This window comes from Cheilinus undulatus, linkage group 16, assembly GCF_018320785.1.
Source record: "Cheilinus undulatus linkage group 16, ASM1832078v1, whole genome shotgun sequence".
Lineage (NCBI taxonomy): Eukaryota > Metazoa > Chordata > Actinopteri > Labriformes > Labridae > Cheilinus > Cheilinus undulatus.
The window spans coordinates 38,707,314-38,734,409 of record NC_054880.1 but is presented as its reverse complement, the minus strand read 5'-3'; the positions used below and the strand labels follow the sequence as shown (position 1 = coordinate 38,734,409).

The window sequence follows — 27,096 nt, the reverse complement described above, 5'->3', positions numbered from 1 at the left end:
TGATCCATTTTTAAGAGTCAGATCATTTTAGCGTAGTTTTTAGAAACAGTGGAGAAGAACTAAAAAACATTTACCCCAACAACCCCCAGGTAGCACTCAAATCTGAAGAATTTTCCCTGTTAGGTTGGGCATTAATACCAGCACTCAAAGATACAATCTGACTAACTTTTGCTTAGAAAAATCTCTGTTTTATTCAATCCCAAGCTGCTCAACAGTCCTGGGTCTTTTCTGATGCTCCAAATGTTTTCTATCGCTGAAAGGTCTTGACTACAGGCAGGCCAGTTCAGCATCCAGACTCTTCTACTGATGCCAAGCCATGCTGTTTCCATGGATGCTGTATGTGGTTTAATATTCTTTTAAAGAGACGATGTCTGGATGGAGCCTTATGTTGCTCCAAAACCTTTATCTATTTGTCAGCATTGATAGTGCCTTTCCAGATGTGTAAAGGCAGCCTTTCACCTAACCACTTTTCCTCAGATTTCAAAGTCGCAGACAAAATTCCAAAGTGGGAGTGAAATCGTGGGAATCTTGCTAAAGTTGAAGCTTGCTCCTGTTGTCCCAGTCTTTAGGTATAAGGTGGTCATAAGGCTCGATTTGAGCCGTTTTAAGGGAGTCTTTCTTCAGTCTTGGTGTTACGATAATATCAATCCTGTTTGATATTGTCGTAAGTCTTAAGTCTGGTCGTATGGAAATTGTGTTTCTCAGTGACGCGACCATTGTCACGACCAATGGGAGCCAGTGTTATGCGAAAGCACATACAATCAATTAATTCTTTCAAACATGAACATGAGTGTAGATCAAGCTAGAACCACTGAATGTCCGCTCAGAGCTCAAGAGACTGAAAACTTTTCTGTTCAGAGCTGCAGATCTCTGCATCGGTGTGTTTGTGTACCTTGTCTGTCCATTCATTGCAGGCTAACATGACAGCTACAGTAAACCTCCATTAGGATTTTCAAAGTAAAAGCCCAATCAGTTTGTTTCTGTGGTGAGACGACTCGCATTTTCGTACAGTACTTTTATTCTGAAGTGTTTCTGGGATAATTCCTCAGTTGTTGTAGTAACACACAAAGTTGCTTCCGTGTTCAACTTTCCTTTCATTTCTACTTGATGTAAATGATTTAAAAACAATGGATCATAAGAGATGATAACTTTTCTGTGATCTCCATCTCCATCTTGTTCTCTGCCCAAAAATTATTGTAGTGAATTTCCACCAGATGCATGGTGGAAATAATCTCGAAAGGAATCATATTATAGTCTTAGTGACCCCAAGCCTTTGCAAAATCTTAGTCTGAGACTAAAAACTCAGAGACTTGCCGACAAATTGTGGGCAAGTCTCTCAACTTCTCTCAAAGTCTCTCATATTGAGAGGGTTCCAGATCAGTCAGTCTTCTGAGAATCTTTTGAGAGTTTTAGCTAAGTCCTCTTAAGGCTGGCCAAAGTTGTCCATGCCATAGACACTAATGCGACCCCATGCCGTCAGGGATGCAGGCTTTTGAACTGTGTGCCGCTAACCAGGACACAACGACCATGGTTTCCAAAAATAATTCCAAATTTTGATTCCTCTGACCACAGAACAGTTTTCCAATTTGCCTCAGTCCAGTTTTAATGAGCTTTGGCTCATAGAAGACGGCTCTGTTTCTGGATTGTGTTTACACATTTGGCTTCTTCTTTGCATGGAGGCTTAAACGTGCATTTGTGGAAAACTGTATTGACAGACAATGATGTCTGGAAGTCTTCCTGAGCCCATGCAGTGATTTACAGTTCAGAATCATGCCAAGATCACAAGCATCCAATACTGACCTTTAGCCTTGTAACAGAGATTTCTCCAGATTCTCTGAATCTTTTAATGATAATATTTACTCTAGATCATTGGTTCCCAACCTGTGGTCTGGGACCCCTTGGGGGGCACCAGAAATTTTGGGGGGCTCAAGGCTCTGTCTGCTTTGAGGTTGCCAAAATTAGATTCACTGACGCTCACTAAAATCATGATAAAACACTTAGGAATAACCCTAACCCTAACCCTAACCCTCTGCACGGAGCTATTTTATATAGTTTATAACAATGAAAACTTTAAAATTTGATATACATTTGTGACATCTATGTATCACCTTTTGTTTGTGTGGGTCCTGGGGGTCCTCAGCTCCTCTACGATACAAGTAAGGAGGGCTCAAGGTTGGGAACCACTGCTCTAGATGGTGGGACATTCAAAGTCTTTGCAATTTTCGTTGAGGCACATTTTCTGAGATTTTTGCACAATTTCTAGATGTAGTTTTTGAAGAACAGTTATCCTCTGCCCATCTTTACTTCTGAGAGACTCATCCTCCCTTTATTCCAGTTATGTTACTGACCTGTTGCCAATTAACTTTATTAGCTAGAAAATGCTCCGCCAAATGTTTTTGATTAGTACTACTTACTTTTCCAGCCTTTTGTTGCAAATTTTTTGAGATGTGTTGCTGCCATCAAATTCAAAATGAGTTAATATCTTTCATTTAATGGTTAAATGTCTCAGTTTTAACATTTGATATGTTGCTTATATTCTATTGTGAAAAAAAATTATGGGTTTATGAGATTTGCAAATTATTGCATTCTGTTTTTATTTGCATTATTTGCACTTCACATAGTGCTCCAACATTTTTGGAATTGGGGTTGCAAACTTAAAATCTGTCTCAATCATTAGAAGTAATTTTAGGTGTATAACTCATATTTGATGCCCACCATAATGTCTTTATCTTGAGGCCCTCTGGAGCACAAGGCCCCCAGTAATGATAAAACCTCCCGTGCTTGTTTACTCTGAGTAAAACTTTGAGGAGTGTTGGGTGGGTGGAGGGGTTGATAGGAAAAGTAAACCCCCATGTTTAATCAGAAATATTTTCCATTTTATAACCTTACTTTTCTCTTGGTCCCATGCTACAGAAAGTGACATGAATCATAATTTTTTACAAGTGGCAGCCAGCTAACAGGAGCAGAATGGGATTGTTCAAAGGAAACATGTTACTCATTCCTCTTGAGGGATGCGTACACGGTTTTTGTTCTCTACTTTTGTATTCCCAGTTCACATCTGAGGTGGTTTCTTTCAACAAATCCTGATGTACAACATAAAACGATTAAACACGGAGGATGGTGGGGAAAGGAATTATTGATGCAGAAAATTGATTTCTGTAATGAAATGTAATTGAAACAAGTGGCTTTGAAGGACGTCTGGAGTAATAATTATAAACAAGCTCTGTGTAGGTGAGTGTGTGACTCATTTATTTACTGTGATTAAACTAATGTCTCAAGATGCATTGGGAATAATTCGCTAATGCTGCATGTACCTTTGTGTATCTAGACTTGATTATGTAACCAAAGGGCTAGCCTGAGAAGGTTTGATTGCTTATCACATCACAGCAATGCAAACACAAACACAAACACCCTCACAGACACTATAGAACCAGCCGAACCGCAGCAGACCAGCATGCTGTATGATGGGCGTCATACTGTAAACACTGGCCGTCTATCAGTGCAGCTCAGCATCACTGCGGGCCTCATTGGCACCGTGGGTGTTTGTGTGTTTGTGTGATGGATGAATTCAGGTACAAACAGCTGTTCCTTTTCAGCCGAGTATTTAGAGCTCGACACAAATCGTCCAATTAATTTTGATAGACTAATGTGATTCTTTTTTCTCTGTCATCCTGATCATTCCCCGCTGATTCTACAATCCTGCATATCTTTTACTCTGTAGCAAAGTTCACACAAACCTCCCTTTGCTCCACCTCTCAACAAGAGTAAAATGAATGCAGGGTCAGTTTTTGGCACTAGGGAAAGACTCCCAAGAGTTGGAGTCCATCATTGTTCAGTTGAAGATAAATCAGCCTTTAAGGAGGCAAATGAGCTTCATGTTGCAGCCCACACAGGCCTACATTTACCAGAGCTGGAGAATCAGTCAGCCTTTGTATCCATGAGCCAAAATTAGTTGTCATTGCTGTTGCAAATTATAGTTAGTTTACCAGGTGAGCCCAATTAAAGGAAGCCTACTTAAGAAGGACGTTCCACATTATTAAGCAGGCTACAGGTTTCAAGAAAAATGGGAAAGAAAAAGGATCTCTCTGCTGAAAGCATCAAATGGTGCAATGCCCTGGACAACGTATGAAAACATTAGATATTTCACAAAAAAAAAACACGTGATCATCGTACTGTGAAGAAATTTGTGGCTGATTCAGAGCACAGATGGGTTCGTGCAGATAAAGATATAATGAGGAAGGTTTCTGACAGACAAATTCATCAGATTAAGAGACCAGCTGCTAAAATGTCATTACAAAGCAGCAAACAGGTATTTGAAGCTGCTGGTATCTCTGGAGTCCCACCAACCTCAAGGTGTAGGATCCTTCAGAGGCCTGCAGTCGTGCATAAACCTACTATTTGTCCACTCCTAACCAATGCTCACAAGCAGAAACGGTTGCAGTGGGCCCAGAAATGCATGAAGAACAATTTTCAAACAGTCTTGTTTACTGATGAATGCCATGCAACCCTGGATGTTCCAAATGGATGGAGCAGTGGACGGTCGGTGGATGGCCACCATGTCCCAACAAGGCTGTGACGTCAGTTAGGAGGTGGCAGAGTCATGTTCTGGGCTGGAATCATGAGGAGAGTGCTGGTAGGCCCCTTTAGGGTCCTGACCTTGCGAAGTATCTAGAGTTTCTGACTGACCACTCTCTTCCATGGTACAAAAAGAAGAACCGTGCCTTCCGTAGCAAAATGATCTTCATGCATGACAATGCTCCATCTCATGCTGCAAAGAACACCTCTGTGTCATTGGCTGCTATGGGCATAAAAGGACAGAAACTCATGGTGTGGCCCCCATTCTTCCCTGACCTCAACCCCACTGAGAACCTTTGGAGCATCCTCAAGCTAAAGATCTATGAGGGTGGGAGGCAGTTCACATCCAAACAGCAGCTCTGGGAGGATATTGTGATATCTTGCAAAGAAATTCAAGCAGAAACTCTCCAAAAACTAACAAATTTAATAACTGCAAGAATTGTGAAAGAATAAATGGAAAGCTGTTCTGTGGTCTCATCAATCAGGTTTTTTTTAAACCATGGAGGCCATGGGGGCATTATCACTGCAATCTAAAGAGGAGAGGGGCCATCCAGCTTGTTATCTGGGCACAGTTCAAAAGCCTGCATCTCTGATGGTATGGTTGTGGGCAGCTAACATATCTGGAAAGGAAAGGGCAAAGCTGAAAGTAGAGGTTTTAGAGCAACATATGCTCCCATCCAGACAACATCTCTTTCAGAGAAGGCTTTGCATATTTCAGTAAGAGAATGCCACACAACATCCTGCATTCATTACAACAGCATTGCTTCACAGTAGAAGAGTCTGGGTGCTGAATTGACCTGCCTGCATGCAGTCCACACCTTTCTTCTCTTTTGGTGCATCATAAAGGAAAGATCTGGCAAAGACCCAGAACTGTTGAGCTACTTGAATCCTGCATCAGACGAGAATGGGACAACATTTTTCTCCAAAAACTCCAGGGACTTACAGAAGGTTGCTATAAAAAGAAGGGATATTACATGATGGTGTTTATTTACATTTTAGCACCCCAACTTTCTGGAATGGGGTTGTAAATTTTTACTGATAAGAAAGAACCAATATTTTAAAGGGGTATTTTAAGATGTCCTTACACTTGCAGCCTGGACTCTTCTGGGTTGCTTGTTTGGATAAGCATCTTACAGAGAGAGACTCCTCTGTCTGAATGGAAGAGAGGTTTAGGTGGCTGTACATGATGTAACAAGAACAATATCTACCACTTCCTGATCCCAAACCATCCAGACAGTGTTTTCTTTCCTCAGTATCTTTTCATCCTCTCACCTTGCCGTCTCCTCTCTTTCCTCCTGCAGACAGTAACTTCATCCTGGCCAACGCACAGGTCTCGAAGGGCTTTCCCATCGTCTACTGCTCCGATGGCTTCTGTGAGCTCACAGGTTTCTCCCGGGCAGAGGTCATGCAGAAGAGTTGTGCCTGTAAATTCCTGTACGGGCTGGAGACCAGTGAAAGCATCATCCTCAGCATTGATGAAGCGCTGGAGGAGCGGAAGGAGTTCAAGGACGAGATCATGTTTTACAAAAAGACAGGTAAACAATGGAAAGATGTTTGGCTTTTTTGTTGTTTTTTCATTTTTTTCACCCATTTGATTTTGTCTTCTTTTAGAGCTTGTGCTCAGGGGTTTGAACCTAAACACAAATTCTGTTTCTATCTCTATTTTTACCAATTAAATGTTGGAACCAAGCCATTAGGGAGTGTGCAGACAGAGCTGGACTCTCTCTGTATCTCTCCATCAATGGATGGCAGCTCTCTGTGTCTATTTCTAAGGAGGCCACATCTAAATTGGCATAGATGAACCCATGGATAGATGAAGTAATGGATGTATCACCCTTCTGTATTGGCTCATTCTCATTAAAAGGTGATTAAACAAAGCAATCATTCACAAAGTCTCCCTCTTATAATAAAAAGTGAGACACATTAAATTTTCATAGCTGTCAGATAGTGACTCTTTAACCCTGTCTCCTTCGATTACACTGAGCCACATAGCTCCCCGTGCTGCAGTATGTTTTCATGTGTGCCTCACTGATTAGCCAGCTGGCCGGTGCAGAAATGGAGTCAAAAAATAATGAGCACATTCAGGCATCGGTGGATACACGCTTGCTGTGATGTGGGATTGGGCCGTGTGCTGTTGCATGGTTACTGCAGACTTTTGTACACTTTGGCTTCATGTTGTTGTTGGGCCTTGACATAGTTTGAGTTGTGTGAATGTACACACATTTTTGAGTTAACCACAGCAGCATAAGTGTCGGTTTTCTGCAGCCAATCCGCCACAGATAAAGAGTTTAAATCTTGACATTTTGGCCCTGCTATCTCTACTCTGCCCAGTGTTGAGATGGAAAAAAACAATCTATTGGCTGTTTGCAAATCCATGTAAACGAGGAAAAAGTCCCTGCCTTAGTGTGAGAAAGAGTTGCAATTTTGCCTCATTTTTTAATTGGGCTTAACACTGACCTCAGTGTACATTATGGAAAAACTTACTATTATTACTGTTATTATTTGCCCTAAACTCACAGGGACCCAGCTGAAATATGTGAATTGTACAGTGCCTATAAAATGTATTCACCCCCTTGAATGTTTCACACTTTATTGATTTTATAAATCGGTCATGGTCAATGTAATTTGGCTTGATAGAAAACAATGCAAAAAAAAAAAAACTCTTTAATGTAAAATTAGTTCCTACATAAATATTCACCCCCCTTTGAGTCAGTATTTAGTAGATACACCTTTGGCTGCAATCACAGCACTGAGTCTGTGTGGATAGGTCCCAATCATGCCTGCAAATGTGGACACTGCAACTTTACTCCATTCTTCTTTGCAAAACTACTCAAGCTCTGTCAGGTTGCACGGGGGTCAGGCGCGAACAGCCTTTTTCAAGTCCAGCCACAAATTCTCTGTTGGGATGAGGTCTTGGCTTCGGCTCAGCCACTCCAGAACATTCATCTTGTTGTCTTTAAACCATTTCTCTGTAGATTTTGGTGTATGCTTCAGATCAATGTCTTGCTGGAAAATTAATTTTCAGGATTCCCAGGATTATCCTTCAAGATTTTCCTTTATTTTGCAACATTCATTTTACCCTCTACCTTTAAAGCCTTTCAGGGCCAGCTGCCAAGAGGCATCCCCACAGCATGATGCTGCCACCACCGTGCTTCACAGTGGGGATGGTGTGTTGAGGTGATGTGCAGTGTGTGGTGTCTGATGGACTACAAGAAATACCTTGATGTCATCAGACCAAAGAACTTTCTCCCACTTGACCATGGAGTCTCCCACATGCCTTTTGGTGGCTTTGTCTTTGCCACTCTCCCATAAAGCTTTGACTGGTGAAGAACCCGGACAATAGATATGCAGAGTCTCTCTCATAGATATGCAGAATCTCAGCTGCTGAAGCTTGTAACTCCTTCAGAGTAGTTTGGGTGTCTTGGTGGCCTCTCTCACTGGTCTCCATCTTGTACGGTCACTCAGTTTGTGAGGACGGCCTGATCTAGGCAGATTTACACATGTGCCATTTTCCTTCCATGTAGATTCTCAGAGTACCAGTGCAAAAATGCAAGAATAATCACAGTCCAGTCACTATCAAAAACAGTACAAGATCTTACAAGTCATTAACCTGTTACAGTGATAAAACTGCTGAATTTCACATGGGAAGTTTGGAGAGAGATTATGAAAAGCACAAAGATCAAAAACTCCAGAAAAGGAACTTAAATGACTTTGGGGGATTTTCTAAACAGCTTTTATTCTTTTTTACGACAGTGGAACCTCAAAATGAGTCTTTTAGGTGATAAAACCATTCATTCTGGGTGCTTTATGTGTCTTAGGTGGTGCCACTTTCCGGTAGCTTCTCTGTGATCTGTGACGCATATTTGGAGATGATTCAGTAAAGTTTGCACAGATTTAGCTTTGCTAATACCACCGCAGATGTGACTGTCTTCCCCACTGCGGCTCTTGTGCCGCTCGCTTTTATGTCCCACCCCTCAATCTCGTCTTTCCTTCTGTTCCCTTTCACTGTCCTTTTGTTATTTCTCCTCTCTGTCTGCCTCTTTTATATAAATGCCATTTTTCTTTTCTCCAAAGTCTTTTACCATTTTCGCACAGTGCTATTTGTCTGTCTGTCTGCCATGCTTATCTCCCTTTTTTTCCCCCTCCCTGCTTTAGTCTTTTCATGTCGTCTCATCCCTCTTTTTCCGTCTGTCACAGCGGCGTCCTGAAAGTAAACGCCGCTGATTGACTCGGTTTGTCCTCCCGTCTGTCAGTGCGAGAAAAAAAGAAAGCGGCGTGTTCCCAATCAGGGACACTCTTTCTCTCTCTGGTGCTTGATAGTGCTGCCGTGTCTCACAGGCATGCAGAAATCACACACACCAACATTTACACACAAACACACCCACTGAGACTAGAAAAAACATTATTGAGTCATCACAAGGCAGCAGGGATAAGGTGTGAAGCAAGAGAACTCCATGGGAAAACCCTCTTAATGAGATATTCATGTATGTTCATTAAATACGGGGAATGGAGGGAGAATGATACCTCTACTTTAGGGAGTCTGGACTCAGAGGAATTGTAGACAGAGGGAATAAAGATGGCAAAATGTCAGCTGCCTTTTAAATAAAAAGGTCAAAGTCATCTGACTAACAAAGAGGAAAAATTAAAGTATACAAAAGGGCAGCATGATGTGGATTAAGCTAAATTTGTGTTGAGTGATTAATAAATACGTACAAAGATGAATTCCCTGAGAAACTGTAATACTTAGTTGAATTTTGGCAACCTAAATACAGGGTTTTTCCTGGTTTAAATTGAGGCAGAAGCGTACCGTTCTGATCATGTGCACTCTGACCTTACAGGGGGGTTTGGGGTCATGCTGAGAAAGATGTGCACGTATTAAAATCATAAACATCAATCCAGTGGTAAGAGCAAAATGAAGAGGCTAAATCTTTGAAAAATGCTTTCTCGTTATATAGTTTAGGCTCTTGTTGAACTTAAACTTTAGATGCACCAATTCCAATTTGATTGGTCAGTTCTGATTTTGAACTATTTCCTGGTCTGACCTCCTGATAAAAACTTTGAATGATACCAGTTTTTGTTCTTAAAAAACTTTTATTATAATCAGAAAGCTTGTTTAACCTTTTCTTTGATGGATGTTCAGTTTTAGACCCATAATAAAGCCCTGACTGACTGTCGACTTTTCATTGGGGAAAGAAAAACTTAAAAACTAGTCGTGTTCCTGTTCGGGTGCTCTGCAGAGATTCAAGTTTTGATTGCGGTGCATGCTGTGGAATTACAGACTGACTACATGCAGCATGTTCTGAAGTCTGCGCAGATGGAGTATCGGGAATTCAAGGATCAGACCTCTTTTCTGTTTTATAGATTCTTTGCATTTGGTCATACATTTTCAGACTAAACTAAATCGTGTTCAACTCACAGTGTCTTCAGCAGAACAGTGTGTTTTGTTGTTTTTAAGATACTCAGCAATTTAGCTTAGTGGGGCATCATTGTACTAATTACCAGTATAATTTACTAGGATACACCAAGAATGATGGGAGTTCTGACCTTAGGCACAGATTTTTTTGTTAAAGGGGACATATTTTACCCTTTCAAGACAAGTTTATATTGGTCTCAGAGGTCCCCAAAACATGACAGTGAAGTCTGTTGCTGGAAAAACCACTCCAGTATTGGATAGCCCCTCTGTTTCAGCCCTGCTCAGAACGAGCTGTTTTTGTGTCTGTGTCTTTAAATGGTAATGGGCTGTCTGACTCCGCCCCTGACCATGCCCCTCTCAGAAAATGGATGTGGCTGTCCTTATCCTCCGAATCAGGAGAGGAGGGCGGAGCTTTCTTCCAAGAGGGGAGGGCAAACCGAACCTTGGGGTGGGGCTAACTCTCCAAATGACATCATGAGGGGAAAATCTGAGAACGGCTTGTTTCAGAACACATTTTCTGAAAGGGGGAGAAAGAGGGTGGCTTCTGGTACTTGAGGGAATTGTAGACAAGCCAGGGGAACATATTTTTGTTAGAAATTTTGCATATGTCCCCTTTAAGTGTGGCAACCCTTTCAGCAGGTGGGCTTTGCTTATTTTTGTGCTGTTTGCTTGTCTTAAGCCGGCAATAATTAGGTTTTTTTCCCCCCCATTAAGGCAAACAGCCACAAGCTTCAAAATTCAGACTTCATACATTCATTATTCAGCCAAAGTGGAGAACATGTTTTTATCCAGCAAACATGAAGCAACATGAAAACGTATTATCAGCTGTGTTTCTGGCCACATGAAGAAGCCAAGTTGATTATTTGCTCTCCTTGTTGCTCATTAACATGCATGTTGCTCTTTATTATCTGAAAAATAACCACTTAATTTAATCTACTAAATACTGAACACAAGGCTGATGATAGCAGTGAGACCATATTTATAAAACATACGTTTATGGTTATCTTTAGACTAAAACTGTAGCTGTTAAATGTTTGATTGTGGCATTAACATTTTAAACTCTTCTCTTTACAGTTCCTCATTATCACAATCATTTGGTTTACGGTAAATAAAAAAAAATCATTAAAGATTGTGACAAAATTGTATTGCACATCTTGTACAAAATATGGGAATACACTCGGGTGTTTCTTAAAAATGTATTAGAGTCCCAAAGCTTCTTAAAGTGTTGTAGCTATCAGCACTGCACACTTAGACTGCAGCAGAAAGAACATGCTGACCTGCAGCTCCTCTGAAAATCAATCTATTTAACAGGAAGCAGGACCTGAGAGATCGCTTCATCTCTTGCAGAGCCTCGGGAACAGCGACTTGGTCTATTTAAAGGCTCAGGGTCCCCTGAGGGACTTCAAGCAGTAGATAGGCTTTCTAATAAGTCTGAGAATCTCTGAAACTGTTGCTTCTTACATGCCCACACTGGTTATACACACACGCAGTGTAAATCCACTGTGACTACAATCAGGGATGGTGTATATAAGTGTTAATAAGAGTGTTTTTCCCTCTCAGCTGTGCTGTTCTGGTGCCTGCTGGACATCGTGCCAATTAAGAATGAGAAGGGAGATGTGGTGCTCTTTCTGGCCTCATTTAAGGACATCACCGACACAAAAGCCAAAGCCATCCAAGAGGACAAGAAGGAAGGTCAGTATGTGTGTTTGTGTGGAAGATCTGTGTCTGTTTTGTTACGAAAAAAATAACGTCATCTTTGTGTAGTCAGGGTTACTTTAAACCACGTCTGTGGAGCATATTTTGACATTTTCATGAAAAACTAAACAAAGAGGTAGTCAAAGGAACAGATCATGGTTTAAGATCCCTGTCTGCCTCTTTCAGTCCACTGTCCTCAACATGACTCACCTCATTTTACAGAGTCACTGACATTTGTGTTAACTAAACTAGTTCTATTGTGTTACTTTCTGTTACTTTCATGGCTCCCAAATACAACGCCGTTTCCAAAAATGATTGACAAATCTCACAAACCCATTTTTTTAATGCAAAATAGAACATAAAACATATCAGATGTTGAAACTGAGACATTTCAGCATTTAAAAAAATATATTTTCTCAGGGCATTTGATAGAGGTGGAGTCTTTCAGAAGTAAAGATGGGCAGATGTTCACCAATCTGTAATCAACTTGCCGAGTCTTTTATATCCCACAGTTATAGCACGTTATATCATCAGAAGATTCAGAGAATCTGGAGATGTTTTTGTGCACAAGGGACAAGGTCAAAGTCAATACGTGACCTGCAAGCCCTGGTGGAACTGCATTACAAACAGGCATGATTCTGTGCTGGAAATCACTGCATGAGCTGAGGAACACTTCCACACTCATTGTCCGTCAACACCATTGGCCGTGCCATCCACTAAAGTAAGTTAAAGCTGTATCATGCAAAGAAGATGACGGTATATTGCCATATTGATCTTTTGAGCACAGGCTTACTGCACAGTTCAAAAGCCTGCATCTCTGATGGTATGGGGTTGCCAAATGGTAAACAAGGCCCCGTCCCTACTTTTTTTTTTTTAGATGTGTTGCTGCCGTCAAATTCAACATGTGCTATAAGTTCATGAAATGAAAATCTGATGTGTTGTTTATGTTTTATTGTGAAAAAAAAAATGAATTTCTGAGATTTGACAATCATTGCATTCTGTTTAACTAACACAATGCCCCAACTTTTTTTGGAATCAGGTTTGTGCGTTTTGCGGTCCACATAGTGAGTGAAGACATAGTAGTCAGAAAGGTCAACTTAGAAGGAACTTCTTCTAAAGGAGCTGAGGACTGGTGTGTTTTTGTTTAATGTCTCCTCATTTTTTACCTCCTGGTTTCTGATTATCATAACTGTAAGGAGCCACAAGGTGCAAATTCAGCTATCAAAATCAATTTCCTCAGAGGCTTATGCCACGGCTTTGGTAACACCTCACCTCAGGCGACACCAAAGCTAAAGTCAAAAGCAGCCTACAAAGCAAAAGAGAAGGTCAGTGAGTGTGTGAAGTCAGCACACCGACTCCTCTCATCTCAGGCCTGCATGTCTACAGTTGTCTAATTACTCTCATTACTGGATATAAGCAGAAACAGAACACGGAAAGGAAAGTTATTTTTGCCCACACCATTAAATGTTTTCATAGAAAAGAAAAGAGGCTGATGCAGCAACTCCAGACAAAGGAGGAAGTTCAATATAATGGGTTTGGGTCTGACAAGTTTTCCAGCATAAAAACATGCCCGAAAAATCTCATAGAAATGCATCTTAGAAAAGAGGGTGCATGTGTTAGAGGTACAGTATGCTGAGTTATTACACTGAGGTGTGTACATTGGTTAAAAAACTATTATAAATATGTATTCTAGTTAACATTACCTCAAATATTTTCAAAGCCAGAGAAATCCTCATTTTACATACAGTTGAAACCAGAAGTTTACATATACTATATAAAAAGGCACATAAACTTTTTTTTCTCACCATCTAACATTAAATCAGATTAAACTTTTCCTGTTTTTGGTCAATTAGGATTACCAAAATTATTTCTATTTGCTAAATGCCAGAATAATGAGAGAGATCATTTTTTAGACTTTTTTAAATTATTTTCTAGAGAGTCAGAAGTTTACATACATTTCATTAATATTTGGTAGCATTGCCTTTAAACTGTATGACTTGGGTCAAATGTTTTGGATATGCTTCCACAAGCTTCTCACAATAGTTTGCAGGAATTTTGGCCCATTCCTCCTGGCAGAACTGGTGTAACTGAGCCATGTTTGTAGGTCGCCTTGCTCGCACATGCCTTTTCAGCTCTGCCCATAAATTTTCAGTGGGATTGAGATCAGGGCTTTGTAATGGCCACTCCAAAACATTGACTTTGTTATCCTTAAACCACTTTGTAACCAGTTTGGCAGTATGCTTAGGGTCATTGTCCGTTTGGAAAACCCATTTGCACCCAAGCTTGAACTTCCTGGCTGATGTCTTGAGATGTTGCTTCAGTATTTCAGTATATTCTCCAAATGTAACGATGGTCATTATGGCCAAAAAGTTCAAATTTAGTTTCGTCAGACCACAGAACATGTCTCCAAAAATTAAGGTCTTTGTCCCTGTGTGCATTTGCAAACTGTAATCCGGCTTTTTTATGTTTCTTTTGGAGTAATGGCTTCTTCCTGGGAGAGTGGCCTTTCAGCCCATGTCTGTACAGGACTCGTTTGACTGTTGATAATTACACACTCTTACCAGCTTCAGCCAGCATCTTCACAAGGTCTTTTGCTTTTGTTCTTGGGTTGAGATGCACTTTTCGGACCAAAGCACGTTGATCTCTGGGACACAGAACCTGTCTCCTTCCTGAGCGGTACGATGGCTGGACATTCCCATGGTGTTTATACTTGCGTATAATTGTTTGAACAGATGAACGTGGCACCTTCAGGCACCTGGAAATTGCACCCAAGGATGAACCAGACTTGTGCAAGTCCACAATTCTCTTCCTGATATCTTGGCTGATTTCTTTTGATTTTCCCATGATGTTACACAAAGAAGCAGTGTGTTTCAGGTGTGCCTTAAAATACATCCACAGGTGTGCCTCTAATTAACTCAAATGTTGTCATTAAACCTATCAGAGGCTTCCAAAGACATGACATCATCATCTGGGCTTTCCCAAATTGTTTAAAGGCATAGTAATCTTGGTGTATGTAAACTTCTGACTTTCAAGAAAATAATAAAAAATTGTCTAAAAAAATCATTTTCTTATTATTCTGGCATTTAGCAAATAGAAATAATTTGGGTAATCCTAATTGACCAAAAACAGGAAAAGTTTAATTTGATGTAATGTTAGATGGTGAGAAAAAAAAGTTTATGTGCCTTTTTATACAGTGTATGTAAACTTCTGGTTTCAACTGTAGTTGTAATGGCTCATGTCATGCTGCAGTGGCTGCCATCACAAGATCCTTTCCTGACCATCGACCAGTCTCTGTTTTTTTGGTTTACACTATGAGCTGCTCACAGATTATTCTGGGATCTCTCAGTGCAAACCAGGAGGGCCACTTTTAACAGCTTTGCTCCTTTATCATGTGATGATCATCCATGAAACCAAAATGGTGCTTATTTGTACAGCAACAATGAAAACAGATAAGAAAAGAAATGACTACAGAAGGAGCCAATTTTGCAAGGGTGTGTAGTTAATGCAGGGAGTTTGACAGGGACATCAGTGGGGTTTTTCCATCCGTGCTGGGGAAGCCTTTCAAGGCCAGACAACAGCGTGGGCATAGTGGGCAGCGAACAGAATAGCATTTATCATCTCTCCTTTAAATCTAACATTATAGAGGTGAGGTTTATTACAGTTCAAGCTGTCTCAAAGGGCTCCATGACAATAAATCAACAATTACAGGAATCTGCATAAATAAAATTTAATAAAAACATATTTACTTGAATGTATAATAGGCATTTACTATAAAATGACTACTTCCTCATGTAAATGTTTTTAGTTAAGTACTATACCTCAGGTTTTCAGAGCCAAATAAATTCCTGATTTTATGTCTGTAACAGTCCGTGTCCTGTCATCCTCACTGACAAGACACATGAACATCATTACCATGAAAATGCTGATATCAAAAACTCAACCATGCACTGTAAGACTGAACTGTAAAAGGTTGTTAAAGTGAGTTGTGTTAACTTGAAAATCCCTAATAGCTATTTCAGCTCTATTTTCTAAATTAATAGCACACATCCAATGATTTAAGTATACAGTACTCAATCATTAGAAGTATTTTTTGTCATTGTACTCAATTATTTGACAGTCATCTCTTAATCTGCATAGTTTTCCCAGCATACCGTTGGGCATTACACACTTTTGCACCATGAGTGAAGTTACTGGCTCAGTTTGATAAGTCCCACCTGTGAGGAGCAGTTTCAACAAAGCATGATTGATGTGCTAACCTCCACAGAAATGCACTGAGTGCTTTCAGTCATTGATGTTTGTAGTCACCCAAGGCAGCTTAGTTGGCATGAATGTTCAAAATGAAAACTGCAGTGAATGAGAAACATGTAGCTTTAATAGTTTTAGTGATAAAACCCCAATTACAGAGGCCTTGACACATTTGTCACTACCAAAAGACTTTTTTATGAACCACCCAGAAAGTGTGTTACATTGATTATATTATAGTTAATATATGCAAAAACCTCAGAGCAGACAAAGTCTTGCACTAGGTCTGGGCATGGCCTAAATATAATGTCACTTTTATTTTATTTTCTTGCCTTTTGCTGTAAAAGTATTCAATTGCAGTATCACGGTAATAGAGATAATGCATTTAAACGCAGATTCAGGTGCTGCAACCCCCTTCTCCCCCGAAAAATAAACCTGTGTTGGCATACTAAAGCCACGTCTGAGCAGAAGATCACAGAAAAAATGTTTTACGAGTCTCTTTCTGTTTGCTTCTTTGTGACTAAACCTGTAGTTTTAAGTTTCCCTCCTATTTTGCTGAGGTGTCAAGCTTCTGAAATTACCACATTTCCTAATTTAAGCCTTCACAATAAAGACGCTCGGGATGAACTACAACTACAGACTTTTATTGTGAAGGATTTGTTGATGCTTATCAATAATTTAGCTTAACCTAGCAGTGATTTTATGCTACTACAGAGTCTACAGCTGTGTGCCTGACCTTGTTTATCACCAGAGCTGGCTTCTTTGAATCCTCATGGACTTAAAAAAAAAAAAGCAGACTGTTGATTAAAAAAAACCTTTACAGAGCTGTTTAAGCCGTTGTAATACGAGTCACTGTGGCTCTGAGCTAAGGACAAACCAGTGAACACTTGCTTCATGTTGCTGTTATTACAGCCACCAAACACACCATCCATCCATGGCTGCTTTTTGGTATCAGAGTGAAACATCTGATGAATAGACTCAAACTAAGCAGATGTCTGACACGTATCGCTTTGTTATTCTAGCGGTGGAATCATTTATGCGTAGTGTACACGACAACATGAGTGTCTAAACCGAAAAAATCCATACCATGGCAGAAATTTTACCAGTGACAGTATCGATATAAGTTTACTGCCCACCACTACCAGGAAACCACTGATTTTATGGATGATCATCACATAATGTAGGGAAAAAGGCCTTAAAAGTAGCTTTTTTTGGCAATGAGGGTTAATCTAGCATGCTGGATAGACTGTTTCACATATCCATTGCATCATTTCTCACCTCCCTTCATCACTGTTCTTTTCATTCCAGCTGCTTTTACAGTATCCAAGGATTCCCACCCCTCTCTCTTCATACAGCGCCCTCCTCCATCCATTCTCCCCCTCCACCTGCAGAAGAATGGCTCTAAAAGCAGGGGGAAATTCATTAGGCCTAGATCTAAAAATAAGCATGTCTCCTTCTCTGTGCTCCTGCCGTGTCGCGTCCCCCAAGGCTGCACGGCGTTATGGATGGCCCTGTCTCTTTGCCTCGTCTGGGGTCCGTGCACACACTCATAGCGCACACACAGAGAACACACACTTTCTAAAGGACACTCAAAAGCAGTTATCACTTCTATTCTTCTGCTTTGTTATTGCTGTTACCCCCCCTCCAGCCAATCTGGCCTTGGTCCTTTCCTTTGGGTACACCGCAGAGAGAATGGGGTCTAAAGCCCAGCAGCGATAAAGTGTCGGCTCCTATTACACAACTCCTTGCTTTCAACTCATCACTTACTGCACTATCTACTTTATCTACAACAATACACTTAGGGGAAACACACAGAGCCACGGCAGCTGGTGTACACAAAAAATCCACTCCAGTAGCAATCAACCATATAAAATCCAAACAATCATGCTTTTTATTGAAGCTGAAAATTGTGCTGTTTTTACAGAGATAGCGCTTTTACAATAATGCCAATAATCGTCACCGAATAATGTGAATAAAAATAGGTAGCCCCACACAAAAGCAAATCAGCAAAATATCCTTTTCTTGTTCTTCACTCAGAAATTGAGCAATTTGCTGAGAAATTCTTCCTGTTTGCATAATTATGTTTCCCTATTCAGGATGGATGATTATGTATTCCATCAGGCATAATGACTGATCCAGTCATCAGCAGTCAACCCTGGGGGGTAAACTATTGTATGTGGGATGTGTGCTAACTTTTCTGTGTGCTGGTGTGTTTACAGAGCGGCGGCGAGGGAGGGTGAAAACGGGCCCTCCGTTCAGCGCGGCACGAATGCGGAGCAGCACGGTGCTCTACCACATCTCTGGCCACCTCCACAGCAGAGAGAAGAGCAAGATTAAGCTCAATAAGGTATCATCAGAAACCCCGGAGCTGCAACGTGTAACGTGATGAAGGATTACACCGAAGTGGACTGTAGTATGAGAAGATTACAACTGTTATGAAAGCACATTGGACAAAATCAAAGGGCAGGGAGCTGAGGAGGAATATTGAATGTAGGATGAGAGATGCTTCCCAGTAAACAAAACCCTTCAACAAACAGCATGGTGCACTAGTAGGGGCTCTTTACCTCAGATTACTTTAAATGAGTAAAACATCAATTATCTGTAGCATCTATTCAGCCTTAGCTCAGAGGTTTTTGTGACTATGTCAGAATACAGATGTTATCTGCAGCTGTCCTACTCAACTTACTCAGATTTTGCATAGTTAGTCAGTAACAAACGTATAAATAACTTACAGTTAGCATTAACAAATGTATGATTGGGTACTAGTAAACCATTAGTTAACAATTAAGGCAACAAATATGTATGGTGCTCAAATTTTGCAATTAATAGGTAACAAAATTCACAGCACAGGAATAGTTAGTAGTTACCTACTGACTGTTTGTACTGAATATCTGCTTTTATACATGCAGTATTGTATTATTAACCACTAAATACTGTCATGATGACATATCCAATGGGACACTTTAAGTTTCATGTAGTTTGATAAATGTTTTGTATTATGTTAAAAAATCATCAATAATAAAAAAAAAATACTGGACCTAAAGAGCAAATAATCAAATAAAATAAGTAACATAACTCAGCTACATAACTATTTATCAGTAACTCTTCCTCTTCTTGTGTCAGTTCACTAAACTTCTGGATTTTTTTTCCCAAAAATATCTGGATCCAGGAGTTTTTATGTTGCTTTTCAACATTTTTATTTGAATATTTTTCATTAGAGAACAATCCAAGAGCTGCCATGGCGCTCTATCAAGTCAATGCAGCTTTTCACTAAAAGCACATAAGTGGAAAAAACAATCGACTTTTTTTTCACAGGAACATTAGACTACTTACAGGAAATGCCACAGTTGTGGCATTTCCTGTACAGTGTTTAACTGCACATCAAAAAGGCTTCAGACTAAATAGTAAACCTTTCATAATTTTTTTTTTGACAGCAGATCAGTTTGAAGCCCTTTTTAAAATTTCATGGTACACGCCAGGGACAGGTCTCTTAAAACAGGTACTGTCCCAGGACGTCTGGTCACCCTGGAGCAGTGGTTCTCATATGGTGTGGCGAGGCACACCGGTGTGCCTTGAGCCAGGTCCGGGTGTGCTGTGGGAATTTGTACAACCATGAATTATTATTACAGCTATATAATGACTAAAGATACTACAACAAGTATTAAAGAGGCTGTTTTGCATAGATATGGGTGTGCCTTGAGACTTTGGCTGGATCTCTGGTGTGCCTTGGGCAAAAAAAAAGTTTGAAAACTACTGCCCCAGGGTTAGGGCTAAGGTAAGGGTAAGGATACCAAAAGTTAAAAGTCAAAAACCTGCAAGACTTGAGTACAAAATGTGATAAGGCCGTCTGAACGGTCTGCTTTCAGGGAAAAGCTTGTCCTCCATGAAAACATTATAATGTAGCTAATGTAGCTAATGTTGAAGCTCATGAAGCTACATTAGCTATGTTAGCTATGAGCCTAATGTAGCTACTAAGCTAATGAGCTAAACTTAACAAAATTGTTAGCTACATTAGCTATGATGATTATATAGTTACTTAGCTAATGAAGCTAAAGTTAACAAAGCTTAGTTAGCTATGTTAGCTATGATGCAAATGTAGCTGCTTAGCTAATGACGCTAAAAGCTAATGTAGCTAATGTTGAAGCTCATGAAGCTACATTAGCTATGTTAGCTATGATGCCTAATGTAGCTACTAAGCTAATGAGCTAAACTTAACAAAATTGTTAGCTACATTAGCTATGATGATTATATAGTTACTTAGCTAATGAAGCTAAAGTTAACAAAGCTTAGTTAGCTATGTTAGCTATGATGCAAATGTAGCTGCTTAGCTAATGAAGCTAAATGTAACAAAATTAGTTAGCTACATTAGCTATGATGCCAATATAACTACTCGGCTAATGAAGCTAAAGCTAACAAAGCTAAGTTAGCTGTTAGCTATGATGCCAATGTAGCTGCTTAGCTAATGAAGCTAAAGAAGCTTAGTTAGCTACATTAGCTATGATGCTTATGTGACTACTTAGCTAATGAAGCTAAAGTTAACAAAGCTTAGTTAGCTATGTTAGCTATGATGCAAATGTAGCTGCTTAGCTAATGAAGCTAAATGTAACAAAATTAGTTAGCTACATTAGCTATGAATTCCAATATAACTACTCGGCTAATGAAGCTAAAGCTAACAAAGCTAAGTTAGCTGTTAGCTATGATGCCAATGTAGCTGCTTAGCTAATGAAGCTAAAGAAGCTTAGTTAGCTACATTAGCTATGATGCTTATGTGACTACTTAGCTAATGAAGCTAAAGCTAATGAAGCTCAGTTAGCTACATTAGTTTAAACTAAAACTGCTAAAGCTTGACCCATTTTAACGTAGCAACCAGAACAGTGGCTTAAGCTGTGTTAGCTTTAGCTAAAACTAGCACAGCTAGATTGGTGTATGTTGTAACATTAACAATGTAGCTAGTGTAGTTATGTTAGCTTTAGCTAAAGCTAAAGAATCTAAAGTGAGCCACCATTCATGGAACTACTTCTAAAACAGGTCCTTGCAGAACAGAATCCTGCAATTGACCTCTGACCTGTTTGGTTTTATAGTTGAGATGAGCCTCTGTCTGTGATGTTTATGTAGGTATTCCATGAATGTACCTGCCAGACTTTGTTTATGAATTAAGTTGAGTAAAATCTTCTAAAATGGTAAATGGCAATGTTATACTGGCAAAAGAAGTCTCTTCCATTCTGACAGAGATGGCATCTCACATTAGTGGTCTGTAAGGGGGGCGTCTGAGAGCTGTGGTCTGCAGCTAGACCTCTCTCAGCATAACGACACTTGAAGAGATTATCATGGTGTAGCTTCTGAGACCAGAGCTGACATTACAGTATATTAAATAAACAGTCAATGTTAACATTAGATCAGCTCAGACTGATGATCAGTGGACAGAACACACCATCAACACCCTCGACATCTCTCCTATATCTCTAATATAGTCATGACTGTCCTGTGTGAAGGTTTGACAGAAGATAAACACCTTAGCTATGGTGGTTTTTAACAATCAGTCTTAAAATGCCTTATGTAAAAAATATGTGAGTAGAATTCACCTTTTCTGTATCCTTGATTTTGCCTTTAGTGCATAATTTTCTTCTCTGCATATAGACGTTACCGTTTGTTGGACTGACAGAACAATTGGAATGGATGGAGCGGGTTGTAGCTGCTCTATTAATCAGTTTTTTTTTATCCTGTCCTCTGCAGAATGTGTTTGGAGATCCTCCTGCTCTGCCAGAATACAAAGTAGCAGATGCCAAGAAGTCCAAATTCATCTTACTTCACTACAGCACATTCAAAGCTGGCTGGGACTGGCTGATTCTGCTCGCCACTTTCTATGTTGCTGTGACTGTGCCGTACAACGTGTGCTTCATTGGTGACGATGATGATCTGACACGCAGCACGACTGTCAGTGACATCGCTGTAGAGATTCTCTTTATCATAGGTCAGTGACACTGAAGCTGACAGCTACAACATTTATGATCTCTTTTAGATAAATCTTCAATAGACAGTCATCTCTTAGGCACTGAACTTTTTTTCTCCTTTTTTTCCCGACAGATATTGTTTTTAATTTTCGCACAAGTTATGTCAGCAAGTCAGGCCAGGTGATCTTTGATGCTCGACAGATCTGCATCCATTACCTGACCACGTGGTTCATCATCGACCTGGTGGCAGCGTTGCCCTTCGATCTGCTCTATGCCTTTAAAGTCAGCGTGGTGAGTATCCAGCCTGTTTATAGGTTTGATATAGGACATGAGCTGAACTTTCACCTCATAAACCATTTTTCTTTGTCCCTGTTATTGGCATCCAAACTCTTTGATTTTGAGTACAATGTTTGAAAATCCAAAAAATGGTTTGATTAAAAATACAGTTGCAAGAAAAAGTATGTGAAGCCTTTGGGATTTCTTGGATTTCTGCATAAATTGGTCATAAAATGTGTTCTGATCTTCATCTAAGTCACAACAATAGACGAACACAGTCTGCTTAAACTAATACCTCACAAAAAATGATATGTTTTCATGTTTTTATTGAACAAACCATGTAAACATTCACAATGCAGGGTGGAAAAGGTAATCTAATAATTGCACCAGCCTCTTGTTGCTGCTTGCTTACGTCATGACTCCACCGCACCTGAAAGTACTGCCCCCCATCACTGATTGGTCCTGTCACTTCATAACTGGGTCCAAACAGTTCAGACTGGAGCTTTGAAAGATCGATTCGCCAGCCAGAAAACATGGAAACGGGCGTATCCATCTGCTTTGCAATGTTACCACTCTTCTTTCAACAAAAGTCTGTAAACATCTGGGTGGTGAGGAGACCAGTAGCCTGTGTTTTGGGAGAGGAATGTTGTCCCATTCTTGTCTGATGTAGGATTCTAGCTGCTCAACAGTCTTGGGCCATCTTTGCTGGATTTGTTGTTTTATGGTGCTCGACATGTTTTCTATTGGTGAAAGATCTGGACTGCATGCAGGCCAGTTCAGCACCCGGACTCTTCTGCTGTGAAGCCATGCTGCTGTGGTGGATGTGGTGTGTGCCTTCCCTAGAGGAGACTTTGTCTGGATGGGAGCACATGTTGCTACTTTTCAGCATTGATAGTGTTTTTTCCAGATGTGTAAGCTGCCCACGCCATAGGCACTAATGCAACCCCATATCGTCAGAGATGCAGGCTTTTGAGCTGTGTGCTGATAACAAGCCGGGTGGTCTCCTCTTGAGGACGGAGCGTTCATGGTTTCAAAAAAGAAGTTCAGATCCTGATTCAACTGACCACAGAACAGTTTTCCATGTTTCCTCTGTCCATTTTAAATGAGCTTTGGCCCCGAGGAGACCGCAGCATTTCTGAATCATGTTCACATATGGCTTCTTTACATGATACAGCTTTGACTTGCATTTCGCTGTCGTCAGGCCAAAACCTTGTATCACATCTTTTCAGGGAATTAATAATAATATTGTTTAGATAATGTAACACTGAGTGGTGATAGTCAGCATCCTTTTGACACTTTTCACTGCCTTTAAATTTGTTAAAATGCACTGACTGATGTAACAGTGACCAATAGCACTGATTTATGGAAAATATGTATATTTTATTCATGGAAAATGGAGATATGAGGTTTGGGCCAAACGCGAAGATTTGTGGGTGGCACAGTGAAATACGTTCAACATGATTTCTGTTAGTGTTCTTGAGTCCATGCAGTGATTTCCAGTGCAGAATCATGCCTGTTTTTAAAGCAGGGTCACTGTGAGTCTCAATATCACCAACATCCTTTATTGACCTTTGACCTTGTCCCTTGCTCACAGAGATTTTTCCAGGTTCTCTGGATCTTTTGAAGATTTTATGTTCTGTAGATGGTGGTATGTTCAATGTCTTTACAATTTTATATCGCAAAACATTTTTCTGAAATTGTTTCACAGTTTAGACTCAGTTTTTTACAGATTGACTGTAGGAAGAATCATTTTTTCTTGCAATCAGAAAGTTATGGGTTCAATCCCCCGCTCCTGGAGTCACATGTCGATGTGTCCTAGGGCAAGACACCTCAAATTTGCTCCCACTGCTTTGCCAGCGACGTGTTAGTGGATGAATTGGATTAGCTAGTACTGATGGTTGATTCTCCATAGCAACCTCAGTCTGTCAGTGTGTGAATGGGTTTGAATGGGTGTGACCTGCTGTGTGAAAGCACTTTAAGCTGCCAAACAGGTAGCAAAATGTACAAAATGTCTCTTCTACGACTTAATTAAGCTCTTAACTGCAATACTTGTGCAAAGAAAACAGTTCAATAGGGTGTGATTTTTTCCTAAGCAGTCGGCTCAAAAAATGCTGAGTTTAATACTTTTAAACTTGATTTTTTTCCCCTCAAAAATAAACAGATCCTTGTTTTCGGTTTTTCTAAGGGATACAGAAACACACAGTCTATAAATATTCATCACAGATTAAATCAAATCAGTGAAATACCTTGGCTTCATTTTGGAAAAATGCTTACATTTCCAGGCATTTGTCAGCCAGTGAAAGTCCATGACTGAATTAAAGTTCCTTGTGGAAAAGTGACATCAGTGCAACTCCTCTATAAGCTAATAACACAGGAGTTAAAGCCTGAAAATCTCTGGATTGATGGATTTCCCAGGGACCTTAAACCTGTCAACACATTGCTGTGTAGTGAATTACATTACCTCCAGCGTATCTGACATTTCATAAGGATAGATTGCATGTGAGGGTTTCAGCATTGCTCCAGCGCCTCTTTGATTCTTCCTATTGATTCGTCATACGGTTCAAGTGCTGAGAAAACAATCAAACCTGTATCATTAAAACCTTTTTCTGTTCTGCTCCAGCCAAATACATGACCCCCTCTAGAATAGCTCGATGGAGGAGGAAACAGAGATGTGGAGCAATTAGGTAGACTTTTTCTTGTCTTGTCCCCGGCTGACTGATAGCACACAATGAAAGAACTACTCTATAGGGAATGCTTGATGGGTTTCTTATGGATGTTTTTTTTTTCTTTTTTAGCTTCTAAATTAGAAAAAGAAACATTTTCACTTTGTTTTTGCTGCCTTTCGCTCTCACGCAGCCACTGTAACAAGAATGAAAGTATCCAGTCCAGTACTGTGTGAAAAAAGGATCTTCATGTTTATGCATCCATGCTGCTGATGGCCGAGGCCTGAGGCTTTGTGCTTTCTGGATGTCCATCTGTCTGTCAGGACCGTTCTGTGAACACTATTTCTCAAGAGCCTTTAGAGTGATTTTCTCGTAACTTTAAACAAATGTCCCTCTGATTCAGGCCGAACCACAGAATTGTCTGGGCCCCGTGAGAATGGACCTCCCCTTCAGTGAGTTATTGATGATATCAATGCATGTGTGCTGGATCAATAGCATTGGTGTTAGCATCCTGGCTAACATTTACCTCATTATGGACACGAAAAGTGTATTAAATTATTATTGGGTTCTAAGTTTAAATTATTTACTAATATTTGCCACTTTTTACCACTTTTTTCACCCATTTTGTTTCTTCTTTTTTTCCACTTGAACCAATTTCTACTGTTTTTCCCACTTTTTTGCCACTCACAACTCATTTTTGCTTTTCTATTTGGAACTGTAATCACACTCTTTTCATACAAGTCATTGTAGCACAAAGTGCTCTACAAACAGACAAGTAATTAAAAGAAGATAAAAGGAAATATGACCCAAACCCACTCCGCCTAACCCTCTAACCCACCCAGCCGGCAATCCAAACACATACTGGCAAAATGCATCATAAATAAAAGACTCTATAAGACCAGGAAACGTATGCACCCAGAACGCACTGAGGAAACGCCATCTTCCACTAACACTGGATGTTAGGTTAGAGTGTAGAATAAAATACCATAAAAAAATAAGAAGTAAATTCAAATGAAATAAAAATAAATGAAAGAAGGGTGGTGTAATGAGAAAACCCCCCCCAAAAAACTAAAAGGTAACTAAGGGCCAAATGCTCCAGGGAAATAAAACACTCAAGAGAAACTTGAGGGAAAAGCCTTCAGGCAAAAGCCAGACTAAAAAGGTAGGTCTTGAATTAAAAACATTAACATTAGGTGAGGCCCTCAGGTCTTCAGGTAGGCTGTTCCACAGGAGAAAGGATCCACAGTAATACAAAGATGCCTCATAAGTTTAAGCTCTAACTTTGGGGACTGTTAACAGAGAACTTCCTGAAGACCTGAGGGCTCTACTGGGATCAAAGGGTAAAAGCAAATCAGATAAATAAGATGGGGCAAGACCATTAAGAGCTTTAAAAACCAACAGAAGAATTTTGGGCACTGCTTTGCCACTAAACAGCCATTTTTGTCACTATTTACCCTTCTTGCCATTTTTTAAACCACTTTTAAACATTTTCTTGCTGGTTTTGGCCCATTTTTGCCACTTTAATCCAATTTCTTCCACTTTATGCCCATTTTTTGTCCTTTATGCAACTTTCAACCCATTTTTGCCACTTCTATTTGCCTTTTTAAGCCAATTATTGCTGTTTTTCTACCTTTTTCTATGACTTATTTGCAGTTTTAACCCATTTCTGGCACTTTATGCCCATTTTTGTCACTTCTTATTCAATTTTTGCTGCTGTTTTGCCACTTAGCGGCCATTTTGTAACCTTTTCCCCTTTCTCAACACTTTTTCTGGCTGCTTTTTGCCAATTTTGTACCAGTTTGCCTCTTTGACTGTTTTTTTGCCACTTGTTGCCCATTTTCCCTCTTCACAGCCACTTTTTACCCTTTCTTGTCACATTTTTGCCACTTTTTAACTCTTTCTTGCTGCTTTTTGCCCGATTTTGCCCTTTATGCCACTTTAAACCATTATTTCCACTTCTTCTCGTCTCTTTTTGCCAATTTTCACCCATTTTTGCCACTGTTTAAAATAGTTTTATGATTTTCCATTTAGGTTGTCTCAGTTTCTTCTTTATTTTCTGGCAACCTGACATTTGTGCACATCATTGCTTAGCTATGAATCTGACATAGTCATTTAGTTCAGTGTGCTCATCCAGGTTGTTAACATCACCAGTAAAGAAAAAGTCGTTCTGTTTTAAGAAAAGTGGTTTACATTTTAAAAAGTATTGTACCACTGCCTAAATAAACTGAAATCATGTTTTGTTGCTTTAATAAGAGTGGTAATTATTCAGGTAAAAAATCAA

At 39.9% G+C, this 27,096-nt stretch overlaps 1 protein-coding gene across 1 annotated transcript in view; it reads left to right on the top strand.

The window, feature by feature from the left end:
• kcnh8 (potassium voltage-gated channel, subfamily H (eag-related), member 8) overlaps positions 1-27,096 on the top strand; it is a 123,882-nt gene that overhangs the window by 29,239 nt on the left and 67,547 nt on the right. Inside the window, exons 2-6 of the mRNA XM_041809449.1 lie at positions 5,877-6,110; positions 11,549-11,680; positions 18,145-18,272; positions 21,659-21,896; positions 22,010-22,167. Of these exons, the coding sequence (XP_041665383.1) occupies positions 5,877-6,110; positions 11,549-11,680; positions 18,145-18,272; positions 21,659-21,896; positions 22,010-22,167 (890 nt within the window). The remainder of the gene's footprint in view (positions 1-5,876; positions 6,111-11,548; positions 11,681-18,144; positions 18,273-21,658; positions 21,897-22,009; positions 22,168-27,096) is intronic.